This window comes from Coenobita brevimanus, chromosome 30 (genome assembly GCF_032717465.1).
Source record: "Coenobita brevimanus isolate Jiangsu-jjx chromosome 30, ASM3271746v2, whole genome shotgun sequence".
NCBI lineage: Eukaryota > Metazoa > Arthropoda > Malacostraca > Decapoda > Coenobitidae > Coenobita > Coenobita brevimanus.
The window spans coordinates 43655253-43677342 of NC_136983.1; the positions used below are offsets into that span (position 1 = coordinate 43655253).

At 42.1% G+C, this 22090-nt stretch overlaps 1 protein-coding gene and 1 pseudogene across 1 annotated transcript in view; both read left to right on the top strand.

Moving 5' to 3' along the window:
- The window catches only part of LOC145395180 (WD and tetratricopeptide repeats protein 1-like), a 66522-nt gene that overhangs the window by 18793 nt on the left and 25639 nt on the right, over window positions 1-22090 (top strand). Inside the window, exons 4-9 of the mRNA XM_080268870.1 lie at window positions 4771-4882; window positions 7137-7324; window positions 11941-12142; window positions 17646-17757; window positions 18866-19066; window positions 21128-21410. Coding sequence (XP_080124996.1) covers window positions 4771-4882; window positions 7137-7324; window positions 11941-12142; window positions 17646-17757; window positions 18866-19066; window positions 21128-21410 — 1098 coding nt within the window. The remainder of the gene's footprint in view (window positions 1-4770; window positions 4883-7136; window positions 7325-11940; window positions 12143-17645; window positions 17758-18865; window positions 19067-21127; window positions 21411-22090) is intronic.
- Window positions 2579-2695, top strand: LOC145395379 (5S ribosomal RNA; annotated as a pseudogene).

Below are 22090 nucleotides of genomic sequence, written 5' to 3' on the forward strand. Positions count from 1 at the left end.
TTCTGACGATTGATGATGCGCTGCCTGAAAGCACGCACTTCCTCCACGAGTCCCAAGGACCCTATCTCCCTGTCGCAGTCCGTGTGTTCCAGGTAGTGTAGGACGAACTCTAGATGTTCCCGGAGTGCGCTCAGCTTGGGGATGGCTGGAGTAGTGTCCTGCTGAGAGGAGTCCACATCATCGTCGCCTTCGTCGTTGGAATCTTCAAGTTCGGTACTGACACCAGCAACCGAAGACGCGATCTCTATATCAGACAACGTCTGATACCCAGGATCGCCCTCGTCGTCATTCAACCACTCACGAACATCGTCCACATCAACATCGTCGCCGTGCGTACGTAGCCGTGCATGGAAGTCATCCACGTCAAACCCCAGAAAATCGTACTCCACATCCGTTCCGAGAAGCAGACGAGACCAACCATTTTCGAGAGTTTTCACAGGGACTTCCTTCCATGCACTAGCCCAGTTGTACAGCGCAGACTTGATGTTGTAGCGGCGAAGGTTTTCCAAAGTCCGCTTGCCTCGTGTGTTCTGTCCTTCCCTGCGCTCGTCCTCGTCCTCGAGAACAACCATCACCTCGTCCAGGAACTTCCGACGGTATAGGCACTTTGTTGCCACGATCACTTCTTGGTCCATGGGTTGAATGAGAGCAGTCATATTAGGTGGCAGAAACATGCACCTAATACGGCCATTCTCAGCAACCAAGTCCTTGTCGCACGGGTGGGCAGGTGCATTGTCGAGCAGAAGGAGAGCCTTTATCTGGTTGCGAGGGATTCCCAGTGTCTTCGTCTGGTAATGGATGACCTCCTTGACGAAGTGACGGTGAAACCAGTCTTTGAAAATCACAGCTGTGAACCATGCTTTCAAAGATAGTACCAGACGACAGGAAGGACATCCATCACCCCACGAAGGCACCGAGGCTGCTTTGCACGGCCAACAACAACGGGCTTAAGCCCGTGCATGCCGTTAGCACTGGCACAACACAAAGCAGATATCCGTTCCTTGGAAAGCTTGCGGCCAGGTACACGCTTCTTCGTCTCCTCGGCTAGAGTGTTCTTTGGCAGCGAGCGATAGAATAGGCCAGTTTTGTCAGCATTGTAGACTTGACCGAGAGTTAGGCCCTCCCTGTCGATCAAGCCTTTCACCTTGTGCCGAAACTCGTCAACTCCATCCTCGTTAGCGTCCAATGCTTCGCCATGTCCTTTACGGTTAGTAAGGCCATGTTGCAACTTGAAAGCGAAGAGCCAACCCTCGGATGCCTTGAAGTCTAGGGCGTCGTGAAGCCTTGCGAACTTCTCAGCAGCAGCCTTCAGCTCCGTTCCACGTACCATCACACCAGCTGCACGTTGCTGTCGATACCAAATCAACGTGGATCGGTCGATTTCTGCAAACTTGGGGGTAAACATAACCTTCCTTTCCACGTTGCGTTTGCTTTTTGACGAGAAGTCAGCCGTGTAGTGCATGAGTCTGTCTCAGGAACGTTTGATATCAAACAAAGTCGACCGGGCCAGGTTGTACTCGCGGAGAATGCGGGAAGAAGACCAACCCGCATCAACTTTCTCCAATATCTCCCTCTTCTTTTCCAGAGTCAACACCACTCTCCTCCTTTTCTCAGGTGGCGGGGCCATCATCACACACACTAAGAGGAGGCCCGAGAGTAGCAGGAGGCCCTGCAGCAGGTAGGGCACCACCACAAAAGCGATCGCGTGGGCAGCCATTACGAAGAGCGTACGTTCACTCGCGGTGAGAGACAGGCAGGAAGTGGGGAGGATGCAGTGGCGCTCTATCGGACGTTGGAGGAATGACGCACCAAAACAATGCTCTCCCGCGGCGCGCGCGGTAATTTCAAATTACGGACTGGAAAAAATCGTTTTTTTTTTTTTTTTTTTTTTTGGACCATTCTGGGAATGTTGGATCCCAGGACGATTAGGTCCGGGTAGTGGGGATGTTCGGTTATTGGGCGTCCGGATATTAGAGTGATTACTGTATATATATATATATTATATTGTCACTCTCATCTTAAATGTCAGGACCAACTTGTCTAGCCCTGGGCTTCAACGCTTCTCATGGGGTGGCATAGGATTGGATGATGGATATATCTATCTATTGCCAGACGCCTCTGATCTCGTTTGGGGTGGCCACAAACAAATCGCCTCCACGTCACCCTGTCCTCCGCCATTTCACTGCCCTGCTCCCAACTCACACCCCCCTCTCTCATATACCTCTCCACCCCATCCCTCCATCTCATCCTCATGGATGGATGTATATATATACAGTATAGTAGAACCTCTCTCATTCGGACTATATGGGGGGAAGGGTTGTCCGAATTAGCAGATTGTCCGGACCATCAGGGTAATCTCCAGTTCATACCAAAAACTATCTACATATGGTATGTTTGTTAATTATTAACATATGTGGCATATGTCAACCCTACATAACTGCAAAAGATGAAAGGATACTAAAATAACCAAACTAATCATGTACGATAGTTTTGTATTGCATAATTTACAGGTAAGGCCATGACAAGAAACTAGCCTACATTTTAAATTGTAGTAAGTGACTAAGGCCCGTGCAGGCAAAAAAATAAATACCACGTTGAGTACGCCGCTTCCCGTGCGATCAGCGAAGTTAAGCAACGTTGGGTCTGGTTAGTACTTGGATGGGTGACCGCCTGGGAACACCAGATGCTGTTGGCTCGTTCTCCCTACATGTCAAGTGGGGTTGGTGGAGGATTAGTGCCCCTCCCTGTAAAACAATTAACTCTAAGCCATTGGCCACCCCTTCTGGGATACATGGCGTCTGGCAATGAATGAATGAATGAATGAATTAGTTAACTGTAATACAGTACTTGGAATAAAAATAAAACTTACGTAGGCAAAAAATACATTGTCATCTTTGGCATATTGATAATGCCCATATGGGCAAGAAGCTAATGTTTGATGTACAAGTAAAGCATATTTAAGTACAAAAAATAACCTACAGTAATCACTAAACACTGCAGAATATTCTGACCCATTTTTGTGTAAGCAAACTCCTGCTTTTAACACCTTTATTCATTGCAGAAGCTACACTTGCATTAAGGGGCATGATAAGGAGGATTAACTTTTGAAATACAGCATAAAAATATTAGTGGTTGGTGAACTAGTTGATGGAACGAATGCTAGCGTGTGTTTAAACAGGCGCCCATGTTGAGACCTAGCGTGATCCGAGACAAAACGAATGATGATCGCTTTCTGCGCCGATACTGAAAATGACACAAGTCAAGAGTGAGAGCAGTGGAAATGAGTTATTTAAGAGGAGCCTGTGGAGTCACATAGAGAGACAGGCTGACGAATGAGGATATAAAGGAGCGTTGTGGTGTTGATGTGGATGTGATAGGAAGCTTTATGAGGAACACACTGAGGTGGTTTGGCCATGTGGAGAGGATGGAGGGTGAAAGACTGACGAAGAGAGTGTATGTGAGTGAGGTGGAGGGGGGAAGAGGGAGGGGGAGGCTGAGGATGAGATGGAGGGATGGGGTGGAGAGGTATATGAGAGAGGGGGGTGTAAGTTGGGAGCAGGGCAGTGAAATGGCTGGGGACAGGGCGACTTGGAGGCGATGTGGCCACCCCAAACGGGATTGAGGCGTCTGGCAATAGATAGATAGATAGATATTTTTGGAGCTTATTATTTTTAAATTTTGTCCGAATTAACAGAAGTCTGGATTAAAGGGGTCTGGACCAAAGAGGTCTACTGTATATATATATATATATATATATATATATATATATATATGAGTGGCAGTGTTGTGCATAGGTGGCAGAACAGCAGAAAACAGACAAGCATGTGTCTATAGTTGATGCAATCAGTCGTGTAACCATTTGAGGGGGATGAGATCTTATATATTTTATCTGTAATGTTTACAAATGATTCAATATTTGGAGAGACTAGGAACTGGAGGGGTTAGATATACTATGCCCTTCATTAACCCTTCACTGTGAGGGTGGATCTTCTTTGCTGAATAAAGTTGTGTGGTACCAACAAGCATAACGTACTGGATGATGTACATAGGCTGAAGGGATTAAACCTGGTATAGCACCATACATTCAAAATTACAATAGTGTCAAAAAATGCAGCAACTCCTATTAACCTATTCATGGTCAGGACAGTGCTAGCAGTTCCACCAAACTCCAGATGATATTGTTCTACTGAGAGTGAGCCAGAGAGGTCTGAGAATTTTTTTTTTTTTTTAATGCAAGAAGGAACCAAAGGCCAGGGGGATGTGCATGTTAATGTTGTCACAATTAATCCTCGTAATGGGTGTACGTTCACAGTTAAGTTTCATGACTGGAACAACTCTGATAAAAAATCGATTCCAACTAATGACAGATGATTTATCCTGCTGATGGTCAGTCATAGGAACATGAGAATGCAAATACCCTCACCGTTAACTCTTTCCTGGTCAGGAAAGCTCTAGTATTTTATTCTTGGTGATAGCTACCACATTATTTTACAGTGCTGCAAGTGAGTATAAGAGTGTAAGTGTTGATAGTCATCATTAGGTCTCTCAAGGTGGGAATGACTCAGATACAGTGTTCAGTTCCAGTCAAAACCAGATGCTTTTGTTCGACTGAGAGTACTGGAAGTCATTGACATCTGAGAACCATAATACTGTGACCATTAACCCTTTCATGGTCAAGGACAACTTGCATTGTATTCTGTCCCATTCAGTACATAACTGATGATGAGTCATATCAGCCTAAGAGTGTTAATGGCTACTTTTATTTTTCAGATTGTTGCTTTCTGGTTCAGATGATTATGATGTCATACTTTGGGATGTATATAGGCAATCACGTATCAAGATAATGCCAACTGGTCATAGGGGTAATATATTTTCTGTAAAGGTAAGTACCTGTATCATAATTACAGGTTTGTCAATTACTGGCATTTTAGTTAATCCTTATTCTTTCTGTGGCCACATTGTTATTTTCCTCAAGCTGCCACATGGAGAATCTGTTCAGCTGAGAGGAATTTGAGTATTCATTCAATCATTTAATCAAATAATGCCATGCTTCCTCTTATGGAATCTTGATTTTGATGTTGACAGTGGTACAGCTGATGTTTTCTGTGGACTAGAAACTAAGCCCTCATCAAAACTAGATAATTACTTCAGAGTAGTTGCATGAAGCTGATGGGAAAAAGGATGCGTGAGATGAGTAAGAAGATTTGTAACAGTGTGTAAGTCCATGAACTTTGATGTTATGTATACTTGTGACTGAATGTGCTGTGCCAGAGTAATGATTGTGTGGCTTGTTACCCAGCTTGTATCCACAGTTCACTCTTAAGGTAGCCACTGTAGTACCGCCCAGGGGGAGGCAGTAGCTGAGTCAGTAGAGGGGTGGTCTACTGTCCTAGTGGGCATGGGTTCGAATCATGGTTGAAACAGTGAACAGTTTAAAGAATTTTGAATTTCTTACTGGAGACTTCAGTGATCTGCCTTCAAACCTGCCAACATGTTGTAAGAACACCTCTGCTAATACCAAAACACCAGTCCTAAATGCTACAGCCCTAGCATGTAATCAGTATAGGCAGTGGCAGTTAGTGCTGAAGTGATGACATACGGAGGTGTATGGTGCATAGGAGGACTGCTAGGACTTAGGGAATGAGCTCTTAAATGTTTACCCAAAGTCATGCAAAACAAAATATAATAAAAATCCATCCATCCATCCATCATCTAATTCTGTTTTGCCCCATGAGGAGCTTAGGAGCCCGGGGCTAGGCAAGTTGGTCCTAACATTTAAGGTGAGAGGGGTTGGGGTTTATAGCTCATGTTATGCCACTCATGGATGAGTGAGGCTGGTCAATCTCAACTTAAATGTCAGGACCAACTTGCCTAGCCCTGGGCTCCTATACTCCTCATGGGGCAACTCAGGATTGGATTATGGATGGATACACTATGGAATGGATATATATGTTAACTATTTTCTTGTTTGTACCCCCTCTACTCATGAGGCAGCACAGTAAATTGGATTTTTTTTTTTTTTTTTGCATAGTTGGTTTGTTTTGCTTGATGGTAATGGGTCACTTTTGCAATTTGAATACTAAGCCATGGGTACAGGAATTTTGATGAATGCTAGTTACAAGTTAGGATGGGTCTGCTTGATTATTAGTCAAGTCAACCCTCCAGTCTGACTACACTTGTCTATCAGCTGAGCTGAATGGAGTTGTGGATCTTTGCCTGACTATAAAAAATGCACTGGAGTAAAGTTGTAAAAGAACAGATAACAGTAGGGTAGTGGAGAGATGAGTTTCAGTGGGTTTCATAGTGGGAGCCAAAAAAATGCCAGAAAAAAGATGACTAGATATAGTAAGTTAAAGTATGAGACTGTGGAGTATGGAAGCTGAGGAAACAAAAGAATTTATTCAGGATAGAAATAGGAGTAAGTACACGTGACAGAATTTACTCATTTTCACTCGACAGTTGATAGAATATCTCTTTCCATTAGGCATTTCTGAAGTGCATCTAAAAGAAGAAAAGTGTGCAAATAGCTTGTTATATAGGTGAAGCAGAAGTTTCTGAAAGCTTGAATGATGAATAAAAATGGACAGCCTGTGTGGAATTTCACTGGGCAATCTGGTCATAGCTCTTGTACATATTGCTCTGCTGTTCTGATTTCTGGATTTTATCCACTCCATTCATTTATTAGTAGGAAATAGTTATGGTGATGATGATGCTATTCCGTCATCAGGTGTATACTCGTATGGATGTGAACCCACTGGACTGCAGGCCGAAATTGTCTGACTCCTGTAATGCACCATCCTCTTTTAGGGGGATAGGAAGGTTTTAAGGGATCTTGATATAACTGGGCAATGTGATGACTATATAAATGTTATATATACAGTACCAGGAGAGTAATTTTTGGGGTACTTCTGGAGTAGGCCATCTTTTCGTGGTGGCAGTGATATAATCAACTGTTCCACTGCCCATCTGTACAGTACAAATGTCCCTCAACTCTTTCCCAATCCCCTGAAAAGAGGATAGGGGACTGCAGGAGGAGGGCAACTTCAGCATGAAGTCTGCCGCATCCATGTTCCATTGAGTTTGGTGTAACAGTGCTACTGCAACCAGATAGTACTAATTTTTATGGTGTTTTCCAGTTTCAGCCACAGACGGGAGACAGGTTTGTTATATCAGGAGCAGGTGATGGGAGGATAGAGGTGCGTGAGGTGGAGACAGAGGATGTTACCCACATATGCACCTGTCATGAAAAGAGAGTCAAAAGAATCGCAACAGTTCCTACATTACCCAACAGCTTTTACTCAGCTTCAGAAGATGGGACAATCATGTGAGTAGTACAGTATTTTGAAAATTATCAGTCATAGTTTTTGATGTAACCCATAAAGGCATAAGTCATAGGAGTGGTATTCCTCTGATGGAGCAGAAAAGTACTTGTTAATGTTAATAATGATGATGATATAGTGTTGCTGGTGGTGGTAGAAAATTTATTCAGAAGATATGCCACGGTTCCTCACTACAGTACCCAGTAGATTTTGATCAGCCTTAGAAGGCAGTCATGTTCAGCCTACAGGAGACAGACAGCCCAGACAGCAGGAGTTAGATATGTTCCCTTAGTTAGCTTCTTCGGTTCTAGAGCCTATTAGATTGGGCTGTAGTGTGATTAAAAGGAAAAAATTGTCTTTGTAGTGAAGGGGTTCAGCTAGTTATATTTTGTGATGTGGACCATAAGGTTTTAAAGCTGAGGGTTGTTGAGGTTTATTGCACACACAGTGTTACTTTAGGGATGAGCAACTGATCTCACTTGCCTTAAATATCTGGACTGAATAGCCTGTCTCTGGACCCCTACACTTTTGATGAAGCAGTGAAGGACTTTATGCAGCTGTTGTTGATGGTGGTGATGATGGTGATCAGAAAATCGGCCAAAAGGATCACCACAGTTCCTACACCACCCAATAGTTTTTACTCAATGTGGAAGTTGGGGGAAGCAGTTATATTTTAGGATAGGAAATATAGTTCCTTTTATCTTAAAATATTGTTTAATACATGCCAGTATTAAGAATATATGGAGTGGAGGGGAAATTGTTCAGTGCTGTGAAGAGTATGTACGAAGGAGCTAGGGCTACGGTGCGAGTGGATGGTGAGCTGAGTGAGTTCTTTGATCTCAATGTGAGACTGAAACAGGGGTGTGTGATGTCTCCATGGCTGTTTAATATATATATGGATGGGGTTGTAAAGGAGATGCAAGGTAGGGCAGTGGATGTGGGGCTGGCCCTAATGAATGAGGGTGAGATTTGGAAGCTTCCGGTGTTGCTGTTTGCTGATGATACAGTATTGTTGAGTGAAGATGAATGGGAGTTGCAAGGTTTGGTGAATGAATTTGGGACAGTGTGTAGGAGGAGGAAGCTGAAAGTTAATGTAAACAAAAGTAAAGTTATGGTGTTTGAGAGGAATGAAGTCACAGAGTGTGCAGTGAGGTTGGATGGTGAGGATATGGAGAATGTGAGTGCATTCAAGTACAGTACTTGGGTAGTGTGATGAGTAAGGATGGAACTTTTGGGGATGAAGTACGTGAAAGGGTACAGCAGGGAAGAAAGGTTGTTGGTACACTGAAAGCCGTGATGAGAAATAGGGAGGTGAGTATGGAAGTTAAGAAGTCACTGCATGATGGTATTGTGATCCCTACCCTGACGTATGGAAGCGAGGCGTGGACCTTGCAAGAGGGGAACAAGTCAAGAGTGAGAGCAGTGGAAATGAGTTACTTGAGAGGAGCATGTGGAGTGACGTGGAGGGACAGGTTGACGAATGAAGAAGTGAAGGAACGTTGTGGGGTAGATGTGGATGTGGTTGAAAAGATTTGGAGAAATACACTGAGGTGGTTTGGACATGTGGAGAGAATGGAGAATGAAAGATTGACTAAGAGGGTGTATGTAGGTGAGGTGGAGGGAGGGAGAGGGAGGGGTAGACCGAGGATGAGGTGGAGGGATGGAGTTGAGAGGTATATGAGGGAGGGGGGGGGTGAGTTGGGGGGAGGGTAGTCAATTGGTGGGTGACAGAGTGACTTGGAGGCGTTTTGTCTGCGGCCACCCTTTGCGGGATTAGGGCGTCGGGCTATAGATAGATAGATAGATATTTTTGCACTTGAGACATCTTAAGATTTGTCATAGAGGATGAGACAGTCCATTTAGAATGAAACAAGGTACATTTAAGAAAAATACAGTAAAAGCTTGATACAATGAAATAATTCAGCCAACCCCTATTCCGTTTGATCAAATATTCCGCTTTTTCAAGCTTCCGTTCCAAAATCATAGATGAAACGAAATTTTCCGGAAATTTGTGATTTTTCCGATATTTCTTCCCTAACTCGTGACCAGAAGCCTATACACAGTTGCTACTAAATAGCTTCTATTGCAACACACAGAAATGCTGCCTATGCTAGTCATAATGATACACACAGAGCAGTCAGAACCCACAATAATAATAATAATAATACAGTAATAATAATAAATAAAACATTAAAAAACTCGCCTCCAAACTAGGGGGATATGACTTGTTCATCGTGATTTTTCCACAGCCACAGACAGACCAGCTTGTTTCCATTACGGAAACCCGATGCTTCGTGACAGAACAGAAAACTTCGGGTATGTTGTGCGTACCGTGTGGAAAAAAGTTGTTCTGTTTTCTCAAGCTTCCTTTGTATCCCACATTCGTTATATCAGGCTTTTATTGTACAATACATGGTACCACTATCTAGTCTGTGATACTTATTTTTTAGTACAGTAATCCCTCTAATATCCGGACGCCCAATAACCGAACATCCCCACTAACCGAACCTTATCGTCCTGGGATCAAACATTCCCAAAATGGTCCGAAAATCCAAAAAAATTGGAAAAAAAATCGATTTTTTGCCGTCCGTAATTTGAACTTGCCGCGCGCGCCGCGTGAGAGCATTGTTTTGGTTCGTCATTCCTCCAACGTCCGATAGAGCGCCGCTGCATCCTCCCCACTTCCCGCCTGTCTCTCACCGCGACAAGACCTACGCTCTTCGCCATGGCTTGGGAAAAGTTAATGTGCAACACTTAAATTTAATGGAACATTATTTGGACTAAAGTGAACACTGTGAAAAGAACGGACTTCTGTGTGTTAGTGACTAAGTTCAGTGCAAGACTTCAGGAAGAGTGTAGTGCAAGTGCTTCAGGAAATCGTTCTTACTGTCAGAGTCCGAGAGGAGGCGGTTATTCATTGAGGTGGCCAGGGACTTGCTGTAAGTAGCCAAAATGTTTCATGTTGTACTATTTTCCATACTATATTTACCAGAATGTTTCATATTGTATTTTTTCCCATACTATACTTACCAGAAAGTGTCATACTGTACTTCTTTCCATACTAAACTTACCTCATGCATGTGCAGTAGGAATGTGTTTTTCAGAGTTCGGTTAGGTTCGGTTAGGTTAGGTTCGGTTAGAGTCCATAAGTTCCAGAATGTTTATTAATGTATGAACATACTTCTAAACCCACATTTTATGTGTCTATTGCATTTATTTCAGTCATTTATGTGCCTTATTGGTGTGATTTGGGTGTTAAATAGGTGCTATGCATGTCCGGAGGGAGTTGTATAGGTGTTTCTCTGTGTTAGGGTCCGTAAGTACAAGTCCATAAGCTGGGGCCCAATATCCGGACAAAACCAATATCCGAACCTACCGATGGCTCTATTGATCCGGATATTGGAGTGATTACTGTATTTTTGTTGCTTGAAATGAATATTTATGAGTTATTTAAGGAGATATTGAAAAGGAGGTCATATTAAAAGAGGATTACTATAGAGTGAGGAGTAGCAGCAATTTGTTGGTTACCTTTATTCATCTCCTGGTTTAATGTTTTTGGTGTGAAACCTGTTTATGGCAGACATTTAGCTAACCCCTTCAGCCCAAGGACATAGTTTATATTTTATTGCTATCTGCAGACATTTTTATTCAGCTTAGGATGGAGGGTGAAAGACTAACGAAGAGAGTGTATGTGAGTGAGGTGGAGGGGGGAAGAGGGAGGGGGAGGCTGAGGATGAGATGGAGGGATGGGGTGGAGAGGTATATGAGAGAGGGGGGTGTAAGTTGGGAGCAGGGCAGTGAAATGGCGGGGGACAGGGTGACTTGGAGGCGATTTGTTTGTGGCCACCCCAAACGGGATTGAGGCGTCTGGCAATAGATAGATAGATAGGATTTTTTTTTTTTTTTTTTACTCTCTAGAACACTGTTACATATAGTCATCATCATCCCTTGAAAATTGGAGTTCTTTCAGGTTGACTACTGTATAATTGTCTGGTGGTAGTTTGAATTAAATGAAAAATACATTATGGCAGTTAATGATTTTAATTACCAAATGTCAGTTGCAGATTATCTTTGTGAGGGAAAGTTTTGCTGTTTTTTGCTCAGCTTTATATCGTTGATAGAGCATTTCTAATTTGTATTGTACTGTATGCACTTACACTCTGCTGATTTATAAAAGAATGCTGCGTTTAGTAGTTTGTGCCTGTCATGGATATGGGTATGAACTACATTTTATCATGACAGTCCCAGAATATACGAGCAGTCCTGGTGTATGGAAGGGGCTTTATATGGTGGCACTAATTGATTTAACATGGCTGCTCAGCTGGCTGATTTTATGTCTCTTAACTACATCTCTACTGTACCTGTTTATCCTGCAAATGGGATGGTGGGCTGCAGGAGGGCAACTTCATAAGCCTCCAGTCCACTGGGTTCATGATTCACATGATCCTGGGGACACAACAACAACAAGAACAGGCAGTCCTTGTTGTATGTGGGAGATGTGTTTCAGATAGGTGGGAATAAGGATTGGAGTATGTTCGTGACCTCACAGTATTGTTAGTTTAGCTCCTTAAGCCAAACTGTTACTGTGTCCACTGATTGTTGTTACTGTTGCCCCATGCAGGTTATATGACATGCGAGCCCCTCACTCCTGCAGTTCACAAGCCAGTAATTTCCTGCTGGACTTGCGTGGGTATGTGGGCAGCTCAGTGGAATGTCGGTGTATCACTATTCATCCTTCACGTCCAGAGCTCATCGCTGTGGGAGTCAACGATCCATTCATTAGGATATATGATAAGAGAATGATTAAAAAGAGTAGTTCTCCGGTAAATATATTGTTAATTCTGGTATCCCTTTTCTTTCTTTGTAATCTGTGGAATGGTTCTATGAGGTAGATGTAAGTGAAGTACCTGTGTAAAGAAAACTGCATAAGAAAAAAATTGTTGATGGTTAAGCTTGTGAGGTGGAGTCAGGATTCCGTGGGCTTCAGTTAAGTTTGAATGATTGTGTGACCTATTTCACTGGTCATGATGATGATAGTTCTTCCACCTAATGCTTTGTCATTCTTTCTGGATACTACCTCATCTGTCATTAGGTGCAGTAAATGGTTGGCATGCTGCTGCTGTAGAGTGAAATAGTGGTATTGCTCATACAGTGGTTGGAATTATACTTTGCAATACCTCAGTGCAGTAAGCCCTAACCTGCGGGCCGTCCCCACTGTGACGCTTGTTACATAAGTACCATGTCTTGTATCATCTATCAGCACTGCTAGTGTGTAGCAGTAGGCAGTGCTGCTAATACCGCTAGTACTCACATCCAGCGTTACCAATTTAGCCATTTTTCTATGTTTGCCTCGCCTCCCCACCTCCCCTCCCTTAGCCCCTCCCCTACCTAGCTACAGCCTGGCCATGCAACGCAACTCCTGGCTGGTTTTTTCCATTCGCTTTTTCCATTGAAATGTGCCCTGTGCCCTATTCTCATACTAAAAAATATACTTATAAAAAAAAAGGGAAAGGGCTAATTGATACTGCCATTGGCAGTGAAGTACTGTTGCTAATTTATCACTTGGTAACACCCCACGTGCACTTGATCACTAATTTTCCCTGTTCATTACCCATTGAAATGTCACTTATGACCTATTCTCATACTAAAAAATACAGTATATATAAAAAAAGGGAAAAGGCTAAGTGATACTTCCATCCTTCTTTCCTTCCATTCTCTTCTGTCTTTCTGTCTTTCATTCTTTCCTTGTCCTTCTGCCTACAGGTGACTTTACACTCCCTCTTCTGTCTTCATTTCCTTCATTATTTCCACTTCCTTCGGCCTGTGGGTGACTCTACACTGGGTGACAAGCCAAATGGTTTCCTGTGCACCAGGAAACCATTTACTACGCTGGGTGGTAACCATATAACCAAATTTTGGCACCTGGTGGTTTAGTGGGTAATTATTGCGCTCCAATCGGATTGAGCCGGTGAAGGTTTATATCCAAGGGGTGGTTGGGGTTGATTGCTCATGTAATGCCACTCAGGGATGAGTGAGGCTGGTCACTCTCATCTTAAATGTCGGGACCAACTGCCTAGCCCCGGGCTCGTACGCTCCTCATGGGGCAATTTAGGATTGGATGATGGATGATGGATGGATACTTCCATTGACCTGGAAGTAGCTAATTTATCGTGTATTGTCTAGATTTCCTGCTATCCCCGCGGGAGGGGCATGGTGCGGTCCAGCCATCCCCGTGGGTAAGGGGTTAATAATATATTGTTTCTAACCTACATAAACAATAATTTATAAATATAATTTGTCCTTCATATGTAAGTACCTGAATTATATTGGCTTAGAAGTGATGTCTGCTAGTTTCTTTTGTCAGTTTGGTAAATATCAGTTGTAGTGCTTGAGGTATTGTGCCACACTGTTGAATTAAACTATATGGTGCATTAATTAGTTGCCACTGAATTTCATAACTGCATGCCTGGTGATCTGGTGGAGTGAAGCAGTACCCCCCTCTTTTTTTTTTTTTTTTTTTTTTTTTTTTTTTTTTTTTTTTTTATACAATGACCTTCCTTTTCCACTCATGATAAAATTTACATCCTTCCTCCCTCCTTATAAACTTTCTTTCCTCATCCAAATTGTGCCTACTTCATCCATTAGTTCTGACCTTATGTCATTTCCTTAGCTTCCTCAGCTTCTGCATGTTGCTTTCCAATACACTTATTTACCATTCAGCTTAATCCTGCATCATCATTGAACATGCTTGGGGTTTCATTTACTTGGGACTTATCTTGGAAAGATCATATTACATCTCTTGTAAAATCTGCTTCCAAGAGTTTGGGTGCGCTAAGCCGACTACGTTCCTTCTTTACCCCTGCACAATTGTTGACTCTATACAGGGGTTTTACCCACCCCTGTATGGAGTACAACTCTTATGTGTGGGGAGACTCCCCACATACAGCTCTTCTCAATAGGGTGGAGTCAAAGGCTTTTTGACTCATTAACTCTCCTCCTCTTACTGACTTCCTTCAACCTCTGTCTCTTCACCGCACTGTTGCATCTTTATCTCTTCTCTATCGCTACTTCAATGGTCACTGTTCCTCTGAACTGTCTGCATGCATTCCTCCACCTCTACGACGGACGCGTCGCACCCATCTAGCAGCAAATTCTCATCCCTTTTCTGTCCAACTCTCTAATGCAAGAGAGTTAACCATTACTCCCAGTCCCTCATTTATGCAACAGGTCAACTCTGGAACTGTCTCCCTCTGTCTGTATATCCTGCTTCCTATGATCTCCAGTCTTTCAAACGCAGTGTGTCCAGCCATCTAGAAATGAATGGATCTTGAATTTGACTTTCTCTCGTATTTTGTTTTTCTCTTGGAAGGAACAGTTTTGCGGGCTCGTTGCCTTTGGTTCCTTCTTCCTCACATAAAAAAAAAAAATATCCATCTTAGCGTACCATGCCTCTTCCCACCATCAACCCTACTCCTTTGAATCCTTTTCACCACCCTGTTTACATTCATCATTCTTTACCAGAGTAGCATATTTCCGGTGAGAGATGTGGCTGTCTTCCAAGGATATCTCCTTGCCCTGCATATCCATATGGTCCATCAGTCCTAGGTTGGGGGATTCACCAACTTTTTTGTATGATCGTACCATTTCAACACACATTCTTCTGCCTTTGTATCAGTAGGCTTTTTTACTCAACATTCATTCATTCATTCATCATCCAATCCTACGTTGCCCCATGAGGAGCGTAGGAGCCCGGGGCTAGGCAAGTTGGTCCTGACATTTAAGATGAGAGTGACCAGCCTCACTCAAATCTGAGTGGCAGTACATGAGCAATAAACCCCAACCACCCCTTGGTTATAAACCTTCACCGGCTCAATCCAATTGGAGCGCCTTAATTACCCACTAAACCACCAGGCGCCATAGTTTGGTTATATGGTTACCACCCAGCGTAGTAAATGGTTTCCTGTTGTACAGGAAACCATTTGGCTTGTCACTCAGTGTAGAGTCACCCACAGGCAGAAGGAAGAGGAAAGAATGAAGGAAAGAAAGACAGAAGAGGGAGTGTAAAGTCACCTGTAGGCAGAAGGATGAGGAAAGAATGAAGGAGAGAAAGACCGAAGAGGATGGAAGGAAAGAAGGATGGAGGAGAGGAAAGGGCAGACACCCGAGAGCAGCACTACATCGAGTGAGTGGATGGTGAGCCCCCCGACCTTACTCCACACCTATTATAAATACATTTCTTTTTCCATTAACTCATAAAGGTCGGTTCTCTTTCTGAACGTGTGCCATGAGGATGTAGGCCCCGTTCCAGAACTTTTAGACACTCACATTTTCAGCCACTGCTCTTCAATAAACAATCATAGGACACTACTCATTTTAAAGCTAAAAAGGCGATTTTTGAAAAATTACCCATTTTTTGCAAAAAATTCCTGCTCCTGATGGTCGATTTAAAGACAATGGCCGACCTCAAGGGGTTAACTCCATGCAGCTGATGGATGTTACTTAATCCCTCAAATCCAGTGGCATATATTTCCAACTTATTTTTGCAACTTTCAGATGATTATGTTTGTTTGGAATTAATGTTGTGAAGGGATTTGACACAAACTCCATTAACTCTTTTGCAACCTGAATTCTCTCCCTAAGATAAGCAATATAATCTGTAGGTAGCAAGAATTAAATTTAAGTACTTTGCATATCGTTGAATCAAAGGGGTAATGGTCCAGTTTTGATCACTCTCACTCTTGACTTTCTAAACTCTTGCTTTGCAAATTATGGCTTTGAATACTGTACACAACAGCACTGATAAAACTAATTTATCAGTTCAAGAGTCTGCATATCCAGAAATTTCAACATTCACTTCATAATCATCATGATCATCCCATCTCTTTTTTGCCACCCACAGTTGAGGTGAGGAATGGTCCAAAATTCAAGAGAAAAGGGGAAAAAATGATTGGGAGAATTGATCAACAGCAAGCCCTGTGAAATGGGCCAGACACTCATTGACTCAACATTCAAGCCCCCAGAATCCTGACTACTTCACATACACACCTTTCTACACTTAATTATATATATATATATATATATATATATATATATACAGTATATATATATATATATATATATATATATATATATATATATATATATATATATATACAGTATATATATATATATATATATATACAGTATATATATATATATATATATATATATATATATACCTGTACTGTATTGTTAAGTGAAGACAGAGGGTAATTGCAAGGTCTGGTGAAAGAGTTTGGAATAGTGTGTAAAAAACAGAATCCTAAGATGAATGTAGGAAAGAGCAAAGTTATCGTCTTTGAGAGAAATGAAGTCACTGAATGCACAGTGAGGTTGGATGATGAAATGGAAAATGTGAATGCATTTAAGTACTTGGGTAGTGTGATGAGTAAGGATGGATGTTTGGAGGGTGAAGTGCTTGAAAGGGTACAACAGGGAAGAAAGATAGCTGGCTGTTTGAAAGCAGTGATAAGAAATAGGGACGTGAGCTTGGAAGTGAAAAAGTCGCCACATGATAGTATTGTGATACCAACTATACCGTATAGAAGTGAAGCTTAGACCTTGTTGGAGGGACACAAGTCAAGAGAGAGAGCAGTGGAAATGAGTTATTTGAGAAGAGCATGTGGAGTTACATGGAGAGAGAGACTGACAAATGAGAAATTGAAGGAGCGTTGTGGTGTGGATGTGGATGTGATAGAAAGCGTTAGGAGAAATATATTGAGGTGGTTTGGCAATGTGAAGAGGATGGAGAGCGAGACTAATGAGAGAGTGTATGTGAGTGAGGTGGTGGGAGGGAGAGGGAGGGGGAGGCTGAGGCTGAAGATGAGGTGTAGAGACTGAGTGGAGAGGTATATGAGAGAAAGGGGGGGTGAGCTGGGGGAAGGGCAGCGAAATGGCGGTGGACAGGGCGACATGGTGCAATTTGTTTGTGTGCCACCCATTATGGGATTAATGCCTCTGGCAATAGATAGATAGGCTAGACAGACTATTTCTTACCTTTTCCAGCCTCCATAATCCAGATGTACTTCATATCAGTTTTATTTAATCACTGCTCTCACTTTCAAATTTTCAAACTCATACTATACCAGTGTCTGACATCCACACATCATGTAGTCAGTAATACACATACATGCGGCCTGTGTAAGCATCAGTTTTGTAGCAAATCCTCTATAGCACTTGCCATTGTTTTTTGATGCGTTATATATCTGTTTCCCTAGTTTCTGTCTGTTTTCTGTCACTCACTGGATCAAGATACAAGTACTAATTTTTTTTTTTTTACATTTTTAGAAATCTTCACATTGTGAACAACCAGACAGAAATTCCTGTAATAAGGCCTCAGACCATGAGCCATGTTCCACTCCTGATCTTCCACCAGGCTGTGTTCAGTACTTAGTTCCAGGTATGTACAAACATTACACTGAATTCAGTTATTTTGGTATACTGCTAATGTGAGGGAATGACAAGTCTGAAGTGACTAATACAGTAACACCGTACATTGTTTAGTAAAAGTGAAACACACTGAAGGGTTGGATGAACTCAGTAGCTTGTAGGGTAAATTCTTTTGGAACATGACCTCTGAGTATCTTGATTGAATTGGGTGTTTCAGCCCTTATTATTGCCAAAGATTGCATCCTGAAGGTGATACCTCACTTAAAAGATACATTCTCATTCACCATTCATTCATCATCTAATCCATTGTTGCCCCATGAGGTGTGTAGGAGCCCAGGGCTAGGCAAGTTGTTCCTGACATTTAAGATGAGAGTGACCAGCCTCACACATCCCTGAGCCGCATTACATGAGCAATAAACCCCAACCATCCCTTGGATATAAACCTGCATTGGCTCAATCTGATTGGGGTGCCTTAATTGTCCACTAAACCACCAGACGCCATAATTTGGTTATATGGTTACCACCCGGCTTAGTAAATGGTTTCCTGGTGTACAGGAAACCATTTGGCCTTTCACTCAGTATAGAGTCACCTGTAGACAAAAGGAAGAGGAAAGAATGAAGGAAGGATAGAAGAAGGATGGATAGCAGGAAGAGAGGAAAGGGCAGACACCCGAACCATCACTACATCGAGTGAGTGGATGGTGAGTGCCCCCCACCAACCACCTCATAAAAGATACACTATGACATTTTAATCATCCTACCAACAGGGGTAGAGCTCGTTTTGCGGTAGACTGCCTCAGGCTGTTGATAATGATTATGATCGATAAGCAACATAGATAAGGTGACAAAGGAAGCTTATGAGAGTAAGAATACAATTGGAAAGCATAGACCATATTAGGTATTGGAGAAGCGAGTGAAGTACAGTAATACATTGGCAAGAAAGATGGTGGAGTAGGAATGTCTGAGAAAGTGAGAGAGGTATGCAAGGACAAAGTAGCATAGAGGCAGTTCTGTTATGGCCATCCTGTGTTGAAGGGTTCCTAGGAGAGAGCAAGCTATTATAGATGATGTGAGATTCATAATGAAGTAAGTTGTTTTTGTTTTATTTCATTACCCAGGGCACCTACCAGACAAGCTCCGAGATTTCCACCGTCAAGGTCGAACGCTGTCCACAACCTACCTGACATACAGTGCTGACGGCACCCACCTGCTGGCCAACCTGGGGGGGGAGCACATCTACCTCTTTGATACTGCCCACCCATGCTATCCTCGCCAGTATACCGTACCTGATCTGCCCATGCACCAAACCATCCACAAAGGTACTGACAAAGCACACAGTGTGTTGATTTCATTCTGCCATGCTTTGTTCAGGTGGAAGAATAGATGAGTTTCCAGTCAACATTTTTTTGAAGTTAGATACTTGTGTGGGTAAAAAATATGCAGAAAATACAGTAACTATGTCAACTATTATTTTGAAAAAAAAATGTGCAGAAACATGAAAAAATAATAGATAAAGTAGCCGAAAAATCACGTGACTCTGAAACGGCCTGTGATTGGTTGTGACGTCACTACTCACACTGAGGCAGCATAGTCTGCTTTATTTATGTTTAGCCAACATACACTGTGCTTATTTCTGACCTCAAAGAATATCCAGTGACAAGAGGAATAATTGCTAATGTTTCGTTCCAATGTGTAAGTGTGCTGACAAAGGCACAGTAGGGAAATTATTCCTCTGTATACTAGCCAATAACAATAAACGAAAGCAGTGGTGGCTGGCTGCTCGTCGGAAGTTCCCAGTGCTGGAATGCAGTCTCTACTGTTGTGAAAATATTATATTCTTCACCATATAGGTTCATACACACCTAATTATCTGAAATTTGGTAAAAAAAACTATGCTTAACTATTAATAGAATATTAGGAGTAAGAGCGAAAACGTGCTAAGGTTAGCGGTTATTTCTATTTTAGATCGCCAGCACGCCTTGACAGACTTCTGTTTTGCACAGATACGGATTTAAAGTGCAAATAAGTGCATTTGTATGTTAAATTAATATTTATACAAAGCAGAAGATCTGCCAAGGCAAGCTGTTGAGCTAAAGGAGAAACTATCTATCTATCTATCTACTGCCAGATGCCATAATCCTGTAAGGGGTGGCCATTTGACTTTGAGTTATTTGTTTTACAGGGAGGGGCACTAGCCCTCCACCAACCCACTTGTTGACATGTAGGGAGCTTGTATGGTTTGGTTATATGGTTACCACCCAGTGTTGTAAATGGTTTCTTGGCTTACAGGAAACCATTTGGCTTGTCACTCAGTGTAAAGCCACCTGTAAATGAAAGAAAAACAATAAGAAGTGACAGGAAAGATGGAAGAAATAGGAAGAGAGGAGGGCAGGCACAGAAAAAGAATGATGAAGGCTAAGGAAGCAGTAGGCAGCACTACATCAAGTGAGTGGATGATGGTCGCCACCACCTACCCCTAAAGGAAAAACACTTCCGGTAATTTTAGTGCGTTTTCGCTGTGAATCCGGATTTTTTAAAAGGTGAAATTAAGTACAAAAATTTGGCCGGATTTCGGATAATTAGGTGAGTATGAACCTCTATGGTGATGAAATCTATAACACTTATCAATTAAAAAGTGCCAATTCGGTGTTGATTCGGTAAATGACTGCTGATTCGGTATTTCGTTACACTCCCCTGAAGTATTGTAGTTCAGAGTTGCTGATTTTTTTTTTTTTTTTTTTTCCAGAAAACTAATAATGAAGAGGTCAGATATTAAATATTCATGAGCATAATACAATACCATTATAAACTCATACAACTGATACTGTACAGCATACATGTAACACTTTCCACCTCATGAAGTAGAGCACCGCTAGGGAATGGTGTAGCTGTAAGCTGCTTCTGGTCGATTTCACCATAATTTACATACCTAACAGATATCATCCATTTACACCATGAAATGTATTCCTTCACAACATACCTGAAGGGGGTAGTTTGGATCTACGGTGGCCATGTAGGTACAACTATTATCTCTGTTACTGGTAAAGTATTGTGTGATGGATTGGAGCATTGTCTACAGTGTGAATACTGACGTCATCGCCAGTATGGCAGCTGCTTCCCTCCAGTCACAAAGACTTAAAGTTATCACGTCTTGATCAGTGCAAATGATAAATTAAATTAAAAGATACATATAGCTTAAGTTTGTAAGTACATGGCAGAGTGTGCTGGCCACGTTTACCCAGAACCGGCAACACGGCTATTATACCTCTGTATGGAGAAATTGTGTATTCAGTTGATAACCTTTTTCAGGAGATACCTCTGCTTTGTAGGAATAATATTTGAGAAAGTGCAAGGTGATTGAGATAATACTTGTTTTCCAGAGTCTACTGAGGCAACGAACAGTGGTTGTAAGTGTGTCAGTTCAAGCAGCAATGGCATATCCAGCCACCTGGCAGAAGGCGGGGATCGAGTGCCTATGTTTTCCTTCCCACCAGTGCCTCTTTTGGCTCCTAGAGCAGAGACATTAAAGGCAAGAGCCAATCAAGCATTTGCTGCCGAGAAGTATATCACGGCATTACAGCTCTACAATCAGGCTGCAGAAATAAGCCCAAACTCAGCTGTACTATATAGCAACCGGGCAGCTGCGCTCATGAAGAGGAAATGGTGAGTTTGTTTTAAGAAATTTGATGTATGTCCATGTAAGTTAGAGTTTACTAAGTTTAGTAATGGAAAGTAAATACCAGAGAGTTATGATTATGATGTTTGTGATAGATGAGTTAAATATAAGATTATGACATGAAGGTTGTGAACAGTAAAATGGAATGTACAAATTAACCCATGGATTGCATAGTTACCTTTTTATTATTCCACCCCATCGTTCGCAAAAAATGATTTTTTTTTTAATTTATTATTATTATAAACTTGAAGATAAATATCTAGAACATCATCCGATAAAAGAAAAAAATAATCTCTTACCATCTTTGTGGAAGGCCATGAGTAAGTTTACGTAGGGGAGTAGTGAAAAAAATAAAAGTTTTTGTTTTTGTTTATTATAAACTTGAAGATAAACATCCAGGGCATCATCTGGTGAAAAGAAAAAAATCTCTCTCTCTTTGCGTAGCACTGTGCTTAAGTTTGCATAGGGGTGGAGTAGTTAGTGGTGATGCATGGCCAGCACAGTCTGAGCTGTGCCTCGCAGTGTGATGCTACCCAGCCTGAGCTATGGCTCGCAATCCATGGATTAAATAGCTGCGTAAGAGAAAGCTGATGACAATAAAGTCCAGTACTTTTGCTGCAAGTGGCTTGATGTCTCATACGTCACCATGGGGAAAATATCTTTCCTG